This window comes from Podarcis vaucheri (genome assembly GCF_965113315.1).
Source record: "Podarcis vaucheri genome assembly, chromosome: 1".
Taxonomy (NCBI): domain Eukaryota; kingdom Metazoa; phylum Chordata; class Lepidosauria; order Squamata; family Lacertidae; genus Podarcis; species Podarcis vaucheri.
In genome coordinates, this window is record NC_138759.1 from 120,655,145 (window position 1) to 120,671,360 (window position 16,216).

General features: G+C 40.8%; 1 protein-coding gene across 6 annotated transcripts in view; it reads right to left on the bottom strand.

Annotated features, from left to right (window-relative positions):
- The window catches only part of METAP1D (methionyl aminopeptidase type 1D, mitochondrial), a 100,707-nt gene that overhangs the window by 20,970 nt on the left and 63,521 nt on the right, over positions 1-16,216 (bottom strand). For 5 of the 6 annotated variants that reach the window (XM_082209283.1, XM_082209282.1, XM_082209281.1 and 2 more), the window contains 2 exons: positions 15,890-15,932; positions 4,926-5,089 (listed from right to left, as the gene is read on the bottom strand). In XM_082209283.1, the coding sequence (XP_082065409.1) occupies positions 4,926-5,089; positions 15,890-15,932 (207 nt within the window). Of the gene's footprint in view, positions 1-2,468; positions 2,602-4,925; positions 5,090-15,889; positions 15,933-16,216 lie in introns of those variants that run through there. The other variant, XM_082209284.1, reaches the window with a different exon arrangement.

The following is a 16,216-nucleotide window of genomic DNA, read 5'->3' on the forward strand; positions in this document are numbered from 1 at the left end:
TTTTAAATACCCTCCCGCCTACAAAAATAATAGCTCTTACAGAGCACTACAGCAGAATGCATGTTTCCTTTAAATCTATTTTCACTTAGTCTCGACCTAAAGCCTAGCCTAGCCTACGGAGATGGCTGCAATGTGAGCCAAGGCACTGCTGGCGCAAGGTTTTCCTTGCAAGTGAGAAACAAACTTGAAGCACACCTGAAGCACATGGAACTTGTATACTCTGCGCAGCAAGCAGCTTATGAAGTTTATGCCAGCCCACGCAGTACGTTTTCTGCCCACGTGAAGAGTCTCAAGGTTGCTTGGGTACATGCTCAAACAGCACATGTTAACCATATCTATGACAGTGGAGTTAGCAAAAGTTCCTATATTTGCAGCTTTTTTTTTTTTTGCCGGGGGGTGGGGTGGATTGCTGCTACGGTAACAAAGCTGACAACAGCCATGAACCACCAGTTCACATGGCATGTTTCTCCACAAAAGCACAGAAGACCCTACCTTCGCACCCAAGTGAAAGGACTGCGCAAACTAGCTTTATGATGAAAAAGCAGAACAAATGTTCTGACTACAGTTTACACGGCTGTACTAGGAGTTCTACACAGAAACCTGTCTCTCCTGGATGGAAGTCTATAGTCCCTTGTTAAGCTCTGATGAGCCCTATCCTTTCGCCCTCCGACCTCGTCCAAGTTTGCAGAATTCCACCTTCTTTTACGTTTTGCGTAATTGCGCATCTCTGCAGTTTTGCTAGATGTGTGTTACTAATCTCGTGTTGAGGGAATAACAGAGGCAAAAAATACATGTTTTTGTTTTTTTAAAGGGAACAGGGAGGAAAGGTGCTTACAACTGTCAAATGCAAAATTGCGTAATTCTCAGAAGAGATGTATCACAAGGTGAGGGTGTGTGTGGTGGTGGGAATCAAGTGTGTGGCAGGGGACCAAACCATGGCTACAGAACCTGAGAGACAGGAAGCAACTGCTAACAAACAAATGCACAAAGACATCAGTTTTATTTCTGATTCAGAAGCACTGAAAGGGGCCGCCTTGCCAAATGCAACCCGTTTGCCCTGTTAGTCAGCACTGATCGAGGTGGAAAGGGCATAATTTTGCCAACATAGATGCAACCCGACTTTGGAACCTATATGTTGGATTATGGATTTTTTCCAACAGTATCACAATGGTTTACCCGGTTGATTACATAATGCTCCCGGGAGAATTTAAACTATTTTCCTTAAGCAGCAGTTCTAGACTTAAGAGAATACACACGTTCAGGGATTCCTGCTAATGACAACGAACGATGAAGTATAATTAGTAATATTTTTGAAAGCCCACAATTTAGGGCTTTCTCCTTAAAGAAAGGTACATTTTTAGTTTCAAACTATCACAAATTACTATATTTTTCTTACAATAGAGCTGAACTTTTATTTAAGGTGCTCTGTTTCTGAAAGGCAGACATGATGGATTGAAATAAAAGATAATTTATTGCAATGCTTACTTTCAAATGCAGGGAGAAGCAGTGTAATTGTAATTTACAGTAGCTGTCAAAGAAAATCTATCACAGATGACATTAAAATGACTTATTTTGCCTGAGCCACTTATTGTTTAAATGTGCATAATCTGATAGAAACAGATTTCTTTTTTTAAAGTCTGCCTTTGTATTGTTCTAAGTTAATATCAAAACATATATTTATAAGTTAAAACATTTTAAAACCATTTATTGATACTCTTATCTCGGTAATTTTAACTACAAGTTTGAAATTGGCTTGATTTAACTGCAACTATGTTTGCATTCATTTGTTTAGATCTAAGTAACGACTTCCAGGGAACATGCCTCGCTGCTTTAGAAACTAACTTACAGAGGTTTTTTAACAGAAAACTCGCAGAAGGTGTACATAAAGATCATTCAAATCCAGTCATTACACTTCATCTGAATTCTGGCGGTCAACTTAAATGGACGGAATAAAAGTAGGTTAGTAATTGCCTAGTCAAAGGAAACCAATCTGCTAAATAATTCTTGTAAATATATCCATTTCTCGGAACAGACTTCCTATAAGATACGCTACAGTTCTTTGAGTTCTGGTCCCAGAATCGAAGAACATTCTGGATTACAGAATCCATTCAAATGCATCCAATGTATTAACATAATGTGTTTTCTGTGGAATCTCAAAATACACGCTGCAAGCTTACCAAGCACATTTGTGGAAAGAAGGACACATATTCAAATCTTGATAGGTCTCTCCTATAATGCCAGCAAGGAAGAAATCAATATATTTTCCACACCAAACTCATCTTGTTTACATGAATATACAGTGACAAAGCCTACATATGCAACATTGCAATAGGCCGGGAAAAGCCTTGGTTCAGTAAAACCAGCATATTTAAAACAGACAATAGGTAGGAGCACTGATGATCGGGGGTCTGTTATTCTGGATGTGATTGTGACTGCGACCAATCCAAATTAATTTGCTTTTCAACTGAGCTTTGCATACGCATTTACATGCGGTGAAATACTGACCTCTGCATCAACATTGAGAGGAGGGGAAAGGCAAAAAAGAGGGGGGGGGGAGAGAGAGAGGCCAATGTCACTTTCAATTCTGCTCTTCTCTTTATCCTTTTAAAAAAAATATACAGCTAGACTTAATGCGGTGAATCTAATGAAATGCATTACCCTGCGCGGAGATTTATCAGATTTTTCCAAGCGAATGCTGCTACTTTTGCTAGCACTGGCTGGAGTTCACCTGCGTGTTGGTGTGGCGTGTGGCTCTCTTTTTGTAAAGAGTTAAGTCGTACACAAAAAAAAACGGGGAACAAAGGTCAGCACCCAGTTGCCACTTGAATGTGAGATTTTTCTTTTTATTCCCCTTGATGTATACTAGGCTCTGTGTTATTAGTCTTAATGATGGAAAATTGTAGTGTTGATACAAATCTTTTTTTCAAAGTAGTAGGCGGGAGCTCCATTTGTTAGTAAGTTTTTTTGTGACTAAAAGCCACGGACAGTACATTTATGTAGCGGTAAAAGGCCTAGATGCTCTTTCCATAGCAGAGCTAATTATTCCCACTGTGACCTTCCTGATCTACCCTATTCCTAGTACATCTCATCTGCACGCCTTTTCCTCTGTGTAGATGGTGTCAGAGAATATGAAAAACCCTATAATGAAACCATTTTCATGATGGAGAAAGGGTACTGGAGTTGCACTTGCTACAAAGAGGCTCAATTATATGAGTAATTGTGATAATTTTCTACATTCATAGCCTTCAATGGGGGGGGGGAGAGGGGGGAAAAAGAACGAGAGCCACAAAGGAAAATTACTTTAACAAGAAAGTACAGAGAGTAAAAATGGAAGAAGAGACAAAAAAATAAAAAAAAATGGGAGTGGGGTGGGGGGGAGGTGGAAGAGGGGGAAAAATAAGCAGGGAGGGGGGGAAAAGTTTAAAAAATAGATCTGGTAGGGAGGAATAGCAAGACAGGGAGAACAACAGCAATGCTCAAAAAGCCTATGTGCAGCTGTGTTGCACAATTAAATTGAATTTTTTTCCCCTGCAGTTGATGAATGTGACTACTGCAAATGTTCCTCTGTAGTTAGCTATCATTTGTTGTTCCGTGACAGGAAAAGGATAATTACCTCTCAGAGAGAATCAAAGGCTGACATGCCCTTTAGACACAGCCATGAATGCAGCGCTCGAGAGAATGCTTGAATAAGAATCTCGTCTTCTGTGCCCCCTTCGACTCGAGAATAAATTTTGTTAAAATGCAAGAGCACCACCAGTAAATTTGTTGAACCCTAGGTGTTCAAAAATATGGAGCTGCATCCATCGACTCATCCCATTTGCAAAAATAAAACTACATTTTGAATTCACTTCTATTACATTCATGGACAGTAAGATAGTGAGATATGCATTAAATTTCTTTTCCCAGTAGGGGTCTGATTCAACATTTCCTACGAAAGAACAGATAGACACTATCCTTTTTCCCCAGGCTAGTTAGCCTATAATTTAAAACTGTCAAAAACACAATTTTATACAAAGTCTTCAATAAAAGCTTCTCAGATATAACCCAAAGTGGTTTTACTAAAGTTTGATTCAGACTCTGTTACAATATTTTTAAAGCTATAAATACATCAAACTGATATTTTCCTGCTCTCTTTTCTTATTTCTCTTAAAGTATTTGAAGATTCATACAGAGGGGGGGGGGTGGGGGAAAAGGGAAGACAGCATCTTTTCAGGGATCTGAGCAATGCGTGTTTTTGTAGGCATCGAGATCCATGCAATTTCTTCCCGATAGCATTAACATATTAATTAAAGGGCATTAAGGTGCAACCTTTTTAAAAAAGAAAAAAAAATGTGTGCAAATAGTAAAAGGATCAAATAATACGTTTTAATAGACCAGGACATGATGGACCACTGGTTTTATCATATTGTTCCAGGATCAAAGCCTCTCACAAGGGATGGATCTCCTAAAGGGAGATCCCTTGCATTTAAATCTGTCTGCATTTTGTTATAAAAGGGGAAGGGGTTTGTAGCACTGAATAATTCTGATAACCTTTAGCAGTTCTTCGTGGCATGGATAAAAAGTCCTTGCTGGCATTATTTATCAGGCAACAGACACAACGTTCCCCCCTCCATCTCCAATATGATTTTATTAAGGTAGTCAAAGCAGCTACCAATCATACCTGCAAAGGTAAGGAGCCAGCCAGTCTTAGAAATGTCTTTGGCTTTTCCTACAGGGCTATATCCACTGACCCTGTCTAGTGTAATTCACTTTTTAAAATCCTTTCTTACCCAAGGAACAACATTACAGTCTGGCAGTTCACATAGTGATATCAGACTGAAATGATGGTTCTGAATCATAAAACATGTCATCAGCTTTGTACCAAACCACCAATAACCTTTGTCCTACTTGCCAGCCTTCCCTTTACTTGTCACTATAAGGCTTACCTGATTGTGTTTCCAATTACAGAGAAAGGAGCCCCAGGTCTGCAAGCTGCAATTGCTTCATCTCTACATTTCCTGGCAACCTCCACTAACTTTTGACCAGACTCATCCACGTTGCCCACTAGAATTGTTTCGGAAGTGTCACCATGGTAGCCATTGAAGTACACCTAAGCACATGCAGAAATGCAAAAGAGACATTTGCGCTTTGCAGCCAGGTGCCAGGACATTCTTGGGTTTCTTTCACAATGCGTTTAAGGTGCAAATAAAAAATAAAATTAAATATAAAATAATTGAAATGCAGCAAGTGGAACAGAAAATTGGGTGGTGGAAGGGAGTTAGTTCTCGTCTGTTAGCTGTGATCATTCATGATAATGAGAAGGCCGTCACTGTCAAACATCAACCCGGGCGCAGGTTTTCTCCACAAACACGAGCTACGAAATTAAAGGCTGTGAATTTAAGGCTACGGTCCTGCACAGAATTAGGCTATTCAAATCACATTGGTCAACGGGATTTTAGCGGCTTTAACAGTGATGAGTAAACTAACGAGGAACATGGAAGCCAAGGCTGGAAAAACTAAAAACAATGTACCACAAATTATCCTCCTCCTGAGAACGAAATGCAAAGGTTGGCTTGAGAAAGCACAATCCGTTGGATAAGCCAGAATCAGGATTTAGGCCTAAAGACCATCCTTCTGTGGACACACTTACTGAGAGGCTACTTATTGGAAAGAAAATTAAATCTCATCTTGCACCGAACATCCTCTCCCCTTCATTCCTGCAACAGATTCGATCATGTAGGGCATGAGATGAGATAACAGCACAAAGGATGAGAACGTAAGTCCAACATAGGATTTTTGAGGTTTACAATGTATGTCACATCTATAGATTAGACAGCTCCATATCTGGAATTTAGGATTTACATAAATCCTATATTTATACAAACATCTATAGCTTCGGCAGCTGGGACATCTTTAGTTGCCACATTTGAAAACAGTTCTTATAACCATCTGTTACAATGCTTTTTCATTTTATTTTTTGCATCTTATTGGGTTTTCAAAAAGAAAATAAGGCAGAAGACTGGCAATGGCGGACGTGTACACAGTATAAATAAAATGCTCTCTGGGTGCCTCCAAACTTTCTGTATTTTTCAGGAGAGATTCATGCGCTTTCTAGAACTTCAGGTTTGCACAATTAAAGTGGACTTATGAGCTGTTGCCCTAGTGCAACAAACCCGCTTTTTAAAAAATGGCTTTTTTGCAGTTTGGAATGTGATGGGGGAAAGGCATTGAAAAGTGTGAGAATGAATGGATGTTTCAACAGAAAGTCATGTAAATACCCCACAAGCAAATCAGGATGAACGCTCATTGCTATATAACTGTCCCAATAACAAATCAGAATGGATCTACTATATATTTTGGAAAGTTGCTATTTTTGTCGGTTTGCTCTGCCTCTTAAGGTATCGTAATCCAATTTTGTATGATGGTTCCTAAGTTCAAGGAGCAGGTTTTCGTTTATGTTTGGGTACAACTGGATGCCATTTTGAATCAAGATGGGCAGACTGCCCCTTTCAGAACTACACTGATTTTAAAACTGCACTGGTGGTTTTCGTTTGTTTGTTTCCTAGAATTTCTGAGCAATGCAGGGCACAGGGCTAATACTGTTCAATAAAGACCAGACGTAGCCTAACCACTGTGTAACCTTTGTGGTAGAAGATCAGGATAAATGCTGATTAAACTGGTTATCTGGAGGTACATCAGAGAAACCAAAGTCTTAGCTTTGTCACTGTATGGTATTACACAGTTCAGATTTTATCAGCAGCTAACGTTTATTAAATAGTTTCAAACTAGAGTACTTTATAGATTTCTCAGCTGACATCTCCAATTTTAGAATGGCAGAGTCTTAATATCTGCTGTTTAAGAACTATGCACAATAAGGTACACAAGAGACAAAAATAAAATCTATGTAAGAAGCATTATTTTAATAAGCTAGCGCTTACCAAAATGTTTCTTATTAAGTTTAAAGGGAAGCACATGAGACTAGTCCTGCACAAAACCTGAAAGAGTCAATGTCCGTCTTCATGGAAATAGGCCTCATTGTACAAAATAACTTTCTTCCAAGTAAACACACATCAGGGCATAACTGTGCTTACTCACTAAAGAGAATATGATGGTTTGATAGACTTGTTACAATTTTTTTTTAGGTGAAATCCAGATTGTTTTTGGCACCATATTGAATGATAGTTGTTTCCACTTATGCTTTTAGTCATGCTGTCCAATCCCATAACCTCCAACATTTCTCTGAGGAAAATAGGGACACCCTATTCAATAATAATAACAATAATAATTTTATTATTTATACCTCACCCATTTGACTGGGTTGCCCCAGCCACTCTGGGCAGCTCCCCTAAATAAATAAATTTTATTTATATCCCGCCCTCCCCAGCCGAAGCCGGGCTCAGAGCGGCTAACAACAATAAAAGTAACACAGCATTCTAAAATCAATTCATTCTAAAATCAATTCAAAATCAAATTAATGGCAACCACTGGGCTAGAGTTCTATGAGGATTACCAAAGGAGGGGGTCAGACTGTGCCTTGGCCAAAGGCCCTGCGGAAAGATGTCAAGTCCCACAGGGCCCTAGTCTCTTTTGGCAGAGCGTTCCACCAGATCGGGGCCACAGCCGAAAAAGCCCTGGCTCTGGTTGAGGCCAGCCTAACCTCCCTGTGGCCCGGGACCTCCAAGATGTTTTTGTTTGAAGACCGTAAGGTCCTCCATGGGATATACCAGGAGAGGCAGTCCCGTAGGTACGAGGGTCCTAGGTCATATAGGGCTTTAAAGGTTAAAACCAGCACCTTAAACCTGATTCTGTACTCCACCAGGAGCCAGTGCAGCTGGTATAGCACCGGGTGAATGTGATCCCGTGGCAAGGACCCCGTAAAGGGTCTCACCGTGGCATTCTGCACCTGCTGAATAAAACATTAAACATTAAAAAAACCTTCCCTATGCAGGTGTGCCTTCAGATGTCTTCTAAAGGTTATCACCTTGGCTGGGGGGTCACATAACTCCATACCCACTGACATTTCTCCACTGAAAATAGGGACAGCCTGTGGGTTAAACCACAGGGCCTAGGACTTGCCAATCAGAAGGTTGGCGGTTCGAATCACTGCAATGGGGTGAGCTCCCGTTGCTCGGTCCCTGCTCCTGCCAACCTAGCAGTTCGAAAGCATGTCAAAGTGCAAGTTGATAAATAGGTACCGCTCCGGCGGGAAGGTAAACGGCATTTCCGTGCACTGCTCTGGTTCACCAGAAGTGGCTTAGTCATGCTGGCCAAATGACCCGGAAGCTGTACGCCGGCTCCCTCGGCCAATAAAGCGAGATGAGCACCGCAACCCCAGAGTCGGCCACGACTGGACTTAATGGTCAGGGGTCCCTTTACCTTTACCTACCATACCCTCCAACGTTTCTCCAATGAAAAGTGTCCTAAGGAAAAGCAGGACATTCCGGCATCAAATCAGAAACAGGGATGGCTTCTGTAAATCTGGGACTGTCCTTGGAAAATAGAGACACATTCCTATTCCTAAATATGAATAAGCAATCCTATTCATATTTAGCCACAAGCAAATCCCACTATATTCAAGACTACTTACCCCCCCCCCCGTTAAGTGTGCACACTTACTAGGGAGTAAGCTACACTGAGCACTATACTATGTACTTGTGACTAAGCATTCATAGTAAAGCGCCACCCGCATTCATAGGACTGCACTATTAAGCATATGACTGTATGTTCACTGCCATACTGAGCATCGCAACTAAGAAGAAAGTATTGCAGAACTCAAAGCAACTTCCTTCTAAGAAGGGTGCAGAAGATCACTGAAAGTCTCCCCAAAGTATCATGGGACTTGCATGCCTAACAATCCTATACATGACTAGCCAGACAGAGGTCCTATTCAATTCAATGGGACGTACTCCTGAGTAAGTGTGTACAGGATCACAGCCTTTGTCTTTCCGGATTGCACCCACTGGATGCAAGCCACCAGGCCAGCTGCTCCAACCTAACAAATGGAGATGGTACAGCAATTTTATCTGGTTAATTGCTTCCATTATTTTTAATGAATAGAAACCAACAGATGCTATCATTTTCACTACCCAGTAAAATCTCTATACTATTTTCTTTCAGGAGTTAGGGCATTTCTCAGTATCCTTTTGCTTATTACTTTACCTCTCGGTCTTTCAGACACAAAAGCGCACAATCCCTTAAGCCACTACTACGTTGCGGGTGGGTAAAAAAGCATAGTTTAAAAATCAAATCTTAGAATTTCAGCCACTTCTCCATAGCCTTGGAAAAGCAAGACAGTATAAAGATATAAAGTATAAAGTATACATCTTTTATAAAGATGTATTACGCTGGTAATGCTTTATTAACCACTGCTACAATGCATACAATTCATCTTTCATTATTTATATTTTTAAGGTGCATAAACAATAGTTACAGCAAATCAGTAGAATATAGTAGTTTTCAAAGTGTCAATCCTAAAATTATGACTGTCTATTAAGAGATGGGATAGCCCTACATGATAATTATTGGTTAAGAGCTGTAGTGTGTTGGTAGTCAGTGAAGTACAAAGAACTGGTTTCTACAATCCTTTAAACAATATGTGAAGTCCATGTGATTGCAGTAAATAAAACACATTCCGCTGTAGTCTCTAATTTTTCTGCAAATTAATAAGAGTAAAATACATTTAGTTTGTTATTCCTAGACAATTTGCGCTCACCAAAAGAGCATTTACATTTGATAGGCAGATTATTATTTAATCATTTTATAGATTGTGTACACATCCATAAACAAATTATTGTAAAAGCCATGTACCGCAATTGTCCTTTTCTTCGGTCCATAATCATTGCTTCTACCTATGAAATGGCCCAGTTTATGCCCATTAGGAAAGGTTAATTATAAACACTGTCAAGAAAGTCTTCCTCAGACATATTAGATATGAATTATTATAGACTAACCAAAAGGAGGAGGATCAATAACTGCAGGAAGTAGACATTTTACTTGTGATTTTCACATTATGGTACCAGGAAAGGTTCTATGATTATAAGGGAAAATTTAGAGTGAACTTTAGAAAATTATTTTTTTTCATGGTACTTTAAAGGTAGGGGTGTTAACACTGGAATTAGCTTAGATCTGAATCTACAAGAAGCATACCTTTGTGGGAATAAATGCGACATTATCAAAATTACAGAAGTAAGTGCCACTGAGCTCCACAGAATTCATGTTCAGGCCACGTGTGCTGAGGCCTGCAGCTTTAGAAACATGTCATCTGGTCTTAGGGTAAAATGTTCCAATGCCAGAACACAAAGCATCAGTCACAAGGGGAAAGACTAGCAGAAGGAACTAATGGCACGAGGAGAAGGAGCTTACAAACTGCCAATGGCCCTGTAATGCAGAAAGAATATTTTGTTTCCATGGCAAAAGTGGGCTGTAGGGCAACTAATATATACAGTGGTACCTCGGGTTACATACGCTTCAGGTTACAGACTCCGCTAACCCAGAAATAGTACCTCGGGTTAAGAACTTTGCTTCAGGATGAGAACAGAAATCGTGCAGTGGCAGCAGGAGGCCCCATTAGCTAAAGTGGTGCTTCAGGTTAAGAACAATTTCAGGTTAAGAACGGACCTCCGGAACGAATTAAGTACTTAACCCGAGGTACCACTGTACTTGATTTAAATAGAAGGAAGATCTAGAAGCTGGGGGTAGGAATCAGAGCCAACCGTCTTGAACAGGGGTCAGCAAACTTTTTCAACAGGGGGCCGGTCCACTGTCCCTCAGACCTTGTGGGGGGCCGGACTATATTTTGAAAAAAAATAACGAATGAATTCCTATGCCCCACAAATAACCCAGAGATGCATTTGAAATAAAAGCACACTTTCTACTCACATAAAAACGTGCTGATTCCCGGACCGTCCATGGATTTGGAAGGCGACTGGGCCAGAACCAGCCCCTGGGCCTTAATTTGTCTGCCCATGGTCTTGAATGATACAGGATGCTGCCTTAGAAGCAGTAGTGGCTCAAGCCATTTATTATTATTATTTATTATTATTATTATTATTACACTGCCCTATACTCGGAGGTCTCAGGGCGGTCACAGAATAAAATCAAGATATAAAACCACGAAATACATAATAAAAACAAAAACAACCCAAAATCCCCCACCACAAAAAACACATTTTAAAAGGGCATAGGATGTAAATCAGATCAACCCAAGGCCTGGTTAAAAAGGAACATTTTCCCCTGGTGCCTAAAGGTGTATAATGAAGGCGCCAGGCGAACTTCCCTGGGGAGAGCATTCCACAGACGGGGAGCCACTGCAGAGAAGGCCCCATTCTTGTGTTGCCACCCTCTGGAACTCTTGAGAAGGGGGCACACAAAGGAGGGGCTCAGAAGATGATCTCAGGGTCTGGGTAGGTAGGTTCATATGGGAAGAGGTGGTCCTTGAGGTATTGCGGTCCTGAGCCATTTATTTGCACCATTATATGCATAAAATCAGGCACTAGGGCTGTAGCAGCTCTTCCAAGTGTCCCTATTTTCGAGGGACAGACCCAGATTTACAGAAGCCATCCCAGTTTCTGATTTGATCCCAGAATATCCCTCTTTTCCTTAGGGCATCCCTGTTTTCATTGAAAAATGTGTGTGGGGGGGGTTATTGTCGGATGTTCCTATTTTCTTCAGAGAAAATGTTGAAGGATACGGACTTATGGGACTCCCAAGCCAAGGAGATAAGTAACTATACAACCTTTAGAAGACATCTGAAGGCAGCAATGTATAGGGATTTTTTAAAAAAAATGTTTGATGTGTCATTATGTTTTTATATATGTTGGAAGCCGCCAAGAGTGGCTGAAGCAACCCAGTCAGATGGGTGGGGAATGAATGAATGAATGAATGAATGAATGAATAAATAAATAATGAAATTCATTGGAGAAATGTTGAAGGGTATGCTCCAGGAGGCAATATTGTTAGAGTCCAGGATCCAAGGAACCATGCGATTGGTGCTGTGTCCAAGACTGCTTTGATGTACACTTTCTAGGAGCTTTTTATCATAGGCTTACTGCTACTACTTAAGGAGCGACACTAGTGGCGTTCCACTTTGGGGAATGAGTTACTCTGGGAGTCATGACAGGCAAGAACATTATTTTCTCAAAGGCTTTTTTAATGCTTGTATTCTATTCTATTCTATTGTATTCTATTTTATTGCAGCTGCATTGTAAGCCACCTTGTGGAGATAACTGGACCAAAAAAAAAGCAGAATATGCACCTTTAATGTGGATAAATAAATGGATGTAGCAAAGTGTTTCCTGAAACAGAAGGGACTTTCAAAAGTACTTTTGTAACATGGCTCTGCTGGTTGGTTGGTTTGTTTTAAAAAAGGGGGGGCAGGTAAACAGTCCCATGAGACGTGTCCAAGCTGTAGTTCTGTGGGCTCCAGACAGCAGCAAGGATCCAAAAAGGTATTTTAGGTTGTGTGACTTCTCAAACATTGGAAGGAATCAAACACAACTGCAGAAGAGCATACAAAAAAAAAAAAACCCAACAGCTGCAAAAATTGGTGCTCTGGAGTGCCTCAGGGGGAAAATCAAGGCACATTTAATAGTTATTTGGACAATTTATATACTGCTTAATTGCAGTCATCTCTAAGCAATGAACAAGTCACTCAATCCAATGAAATAAAGGTTAGGAAAAAAAACACAAAACCCCCAGTTAACACTAAAATAATGGAGTTCTGTTGTAATGCCTGCTGAAATAAGGGCGGAAAGTCTTCAGTAGGTGCTGGGGGGTTTAGCAAGGGGAAATATTCATATCGCTTCTCCTTCATGCAAAGTTTGTTTGTGGCTTGTCCATTATGCAACTTTTGTTGTGTTGGTACAGTGTTCAAAAGCGAGTAATCGGAAGATAAGGAGTCCGTCAAAAGAAACCGGAAACCATAGTCCTGACAGCTCTTTTTGTGCATGTTGACTCCTCTGACTTTGAACAGAAGACCCCTTATGCCATCTCACAGGCTGCTTATGAAATTGCCCTTCAGTTGGAACCGGGGTGAGGAGCCACTGGTCTAGGAGCTGAATGAAGCTCCCAGACTTCTCTGACTGGCCCTTGGAACTTTCCCCAGGCTATGCCCCTCACAACTGTAACCCCTCTTACCTAGGAGTAAGTCCCATTGAATTCAACTAGGACTGCACTGTTGGCCACTCTTAGGACAAACAGCATAATTCCCACAACTGCATACAGGAATGCCCTGATGGATAGTTTTGGTTTAGAAAGGTGGCTTTAGGAAGGTAAGATTTTGAGCAAAGATACTGTGTGGAAGGGAGAATACGTAAGCTTTTCTTCACCTCCTATTTTTCCATACTAAATCTTCCCACTAAGCTGTTCCATGGGACGTGGGTGGTGTTGTGGTCTAAACCACAGAGCCTAGGGCTTGCTGATTGGAAGGTCAGCGGTTCAAATCCCTGCGACGGGGTGAGCTCCCATTGCTCGGTCCCTGCTCCTGCCAACCTAGCAGTTTGAAAGCACGTCAGAGTGCAAGTAGATAAATAGGTACCGCTCGGGCGGGAAGGTAAACAGCGTTTCTGTGCGCTGCTCTGGTTTCGCCAGAAGTGGCTTAGTCATGCTGGCCGCATGACCCGGAAAATCTGTCTGTGGACAAACATCACCTCCCTCGGCCAGTAAAGCGAGATGAACACCGCAACCCCAGAGTCATTCACGACTGGACTTAACTGTCAGGGGTCCTTTACATTTTAAGCTGTTCCATGCCCACCTAATTCAATAATTCTAGATGCATATTTCCTCAGTTGATGCATCATGTCATATTTTGGCATCTAACATGTAGCTTGCCTGTGATTGTCAACATGGAAGACTTGAGGATTAGGCCTATGTGTATTTCGAACAGCAAAAGTCACTTGTACAGTGGTGCCCCGCAAGACGAATGCCTCGCAAGACGGAAAACTCGCTAGATGAAAGAGTTTTCCGTTTTAGAGGTGCTTCGAAAAACGAATTTCCTATGGGCTTGCTTCGCAAGACGACAATGTCTTGCGAGTTCCTGCTGGGTTCCCCCCCTTTTCTAAGCCGCTAAGCCGCTTATCAGCTGATCCGATCAGCAGATAAGCCGCTAAAAGCGCTAATCCTTCAATGGGCTTGCTTCGCAAGACGAAAAAACCGCTAGACAAAGAGAATCACAGAACGGATTCTTTTCGTCTTGCGAGGCACCACTGTAGTTAAATGGGTGACATTACAATGCTTAGTTTAGGGTTGTGCAGAATGCAATGTGTTATATTTTATTAAAAACCCCACAAACTAATACTTATTACAGTATAAAGATCAAAATATCTAAATCCACATCTATCTAAACTATTACTGAACATGAACTGACTTCAGAGGTTAAAGTGTACTACCTGTGCCAACGTTAAATGAAATAAATTTTACAGGGAGGAAGCAAGGGATGGTGTCCAACTAAGTCTGAGTAGAACCATTAAAATTAATGGACTTAATTATATGAGTCTACCCCGAGTATGGCTAATGTTCAATATCATCCTAGTAATGATCACTGCAGAATTTGGAAACTCTGAATGGTTATGCAATTTTTTCTTGAGCATTGCAAAATCTGTTAAACTTGATGGGTGGTCACTGCGTCCATAAGGCAAAAATGACAAAAAAACTAAAAAATCCTCAAAGGAGTATAATGGACTACAAACACGACAGAGGCACCACAGATGGAATAAAGGTGAAATCAACGTTAGCATCCAGGAAATACCCGTTGTTCCAAAATTTACAATTACACTTGAAGTTTCCAAAAATCCAGGAAGCTTAAAAACATACATGTCATTTAAAAGATTAAAATTTAGGACTTACATGCATAATAAAGATATAATAGCCAACATTAATTTAATGAGTTGTAAAGGAAAGGAGGTTATGAAATATTGACAAAACCCAACTATTTTCTCTTTTGATAACTGTACACATTCCTATTTATGCTTTGAGCATAAACTGGTTCTTACAAGGTTTATTTTCAAACCAAGATTCATACCACAAAAATGGAACGCCCCTATTTAGATCAGTGGCTATATTGGACATCTATATATCTATATACACATTGGGATCCACAACTCAGATAAGTGAAAGGATTGGGTTTTAAACTTAAGTCTCGAGGGAAAACCAAGCAATTTGAGCTAAGGGAGCTGCGAGTCAGGTTGTGCAAAACCAAAGAATTGGGCTATAAACTTAAGTCTCGAGGGAAATCCAAGCATTTTGGATTAACTGAGCCGCAGATCAAGTTGCGTATTTGTGAGCAAAGGGGTTCGGGGCTCTTATGCCACAAATGGAACACAATACTACCTTCAGGGATTTTAATAAATGTAGGGAATACGGCAAAGCAAAAGAGTTGCTGTCCAAATAGACTGACATACACAGGCCAATGTAGCCTCTAATGACAGAGTAAGATAATGACAGGCCCCACTCAAAATCAGCAGGAAGAGGGAGATCAATCTTGGCAGAGTGAAGGAAAAATGCTGGCTTTCTTCATGTTAGCTCATCTCATACATATCTGTCTTCAGCTGCTGCCCAGTACTGTGGTGCTCTGCATTAACTACACAGTGGATCAATAACAATTACACCTTCTCAAAAACATGACACATAGCAGGATTGGGTTGACATTTCACTTAGGCCAACATTGATCTCAGTGCATCTGATTCCAGCCCTAAATTCAAGTCAGGCCTGGGTCTAGTTGGAATAAACACAGAGGGGGTGTGTGGGGGGGGGGACAAAAGAGGAAACCAGCTGCTTGGCTTGGATGTAAAACGGCACATTTACCCGTGTACGCTACATTTGCAATCTACTATTCTTCCTGTTGCTACTAGAAATTCTGAAAGTTGATGAAAGGCTATTAAAAAAAACAGCAACCCCAAAAACACGGATTACTCACCGTGACATCAATGTTGATAATATCACCATCTTGGAGAGGGCGGCTTAAGCATCGTCATAGGAGGGGAGAAAGAACAACAACACATAATGGTGATAGGCAGTTCTCAATAAGGAAATATAAGAACGCACACACGAACATGCACATAATCACATACACACCTAAACAAACATAAGAGGAGCGAACGTAATTGAGCAGAACAGGGAGGAGGTAGATGGAATCGCCACTTTTGGTCTTTAAGCTCCCACCGGTTCAAAAGAATCCCAAACAAATAAATGGGATAATATATCACAATATAAAATAATATAAAAGGCAAGAAACGAAAATTAT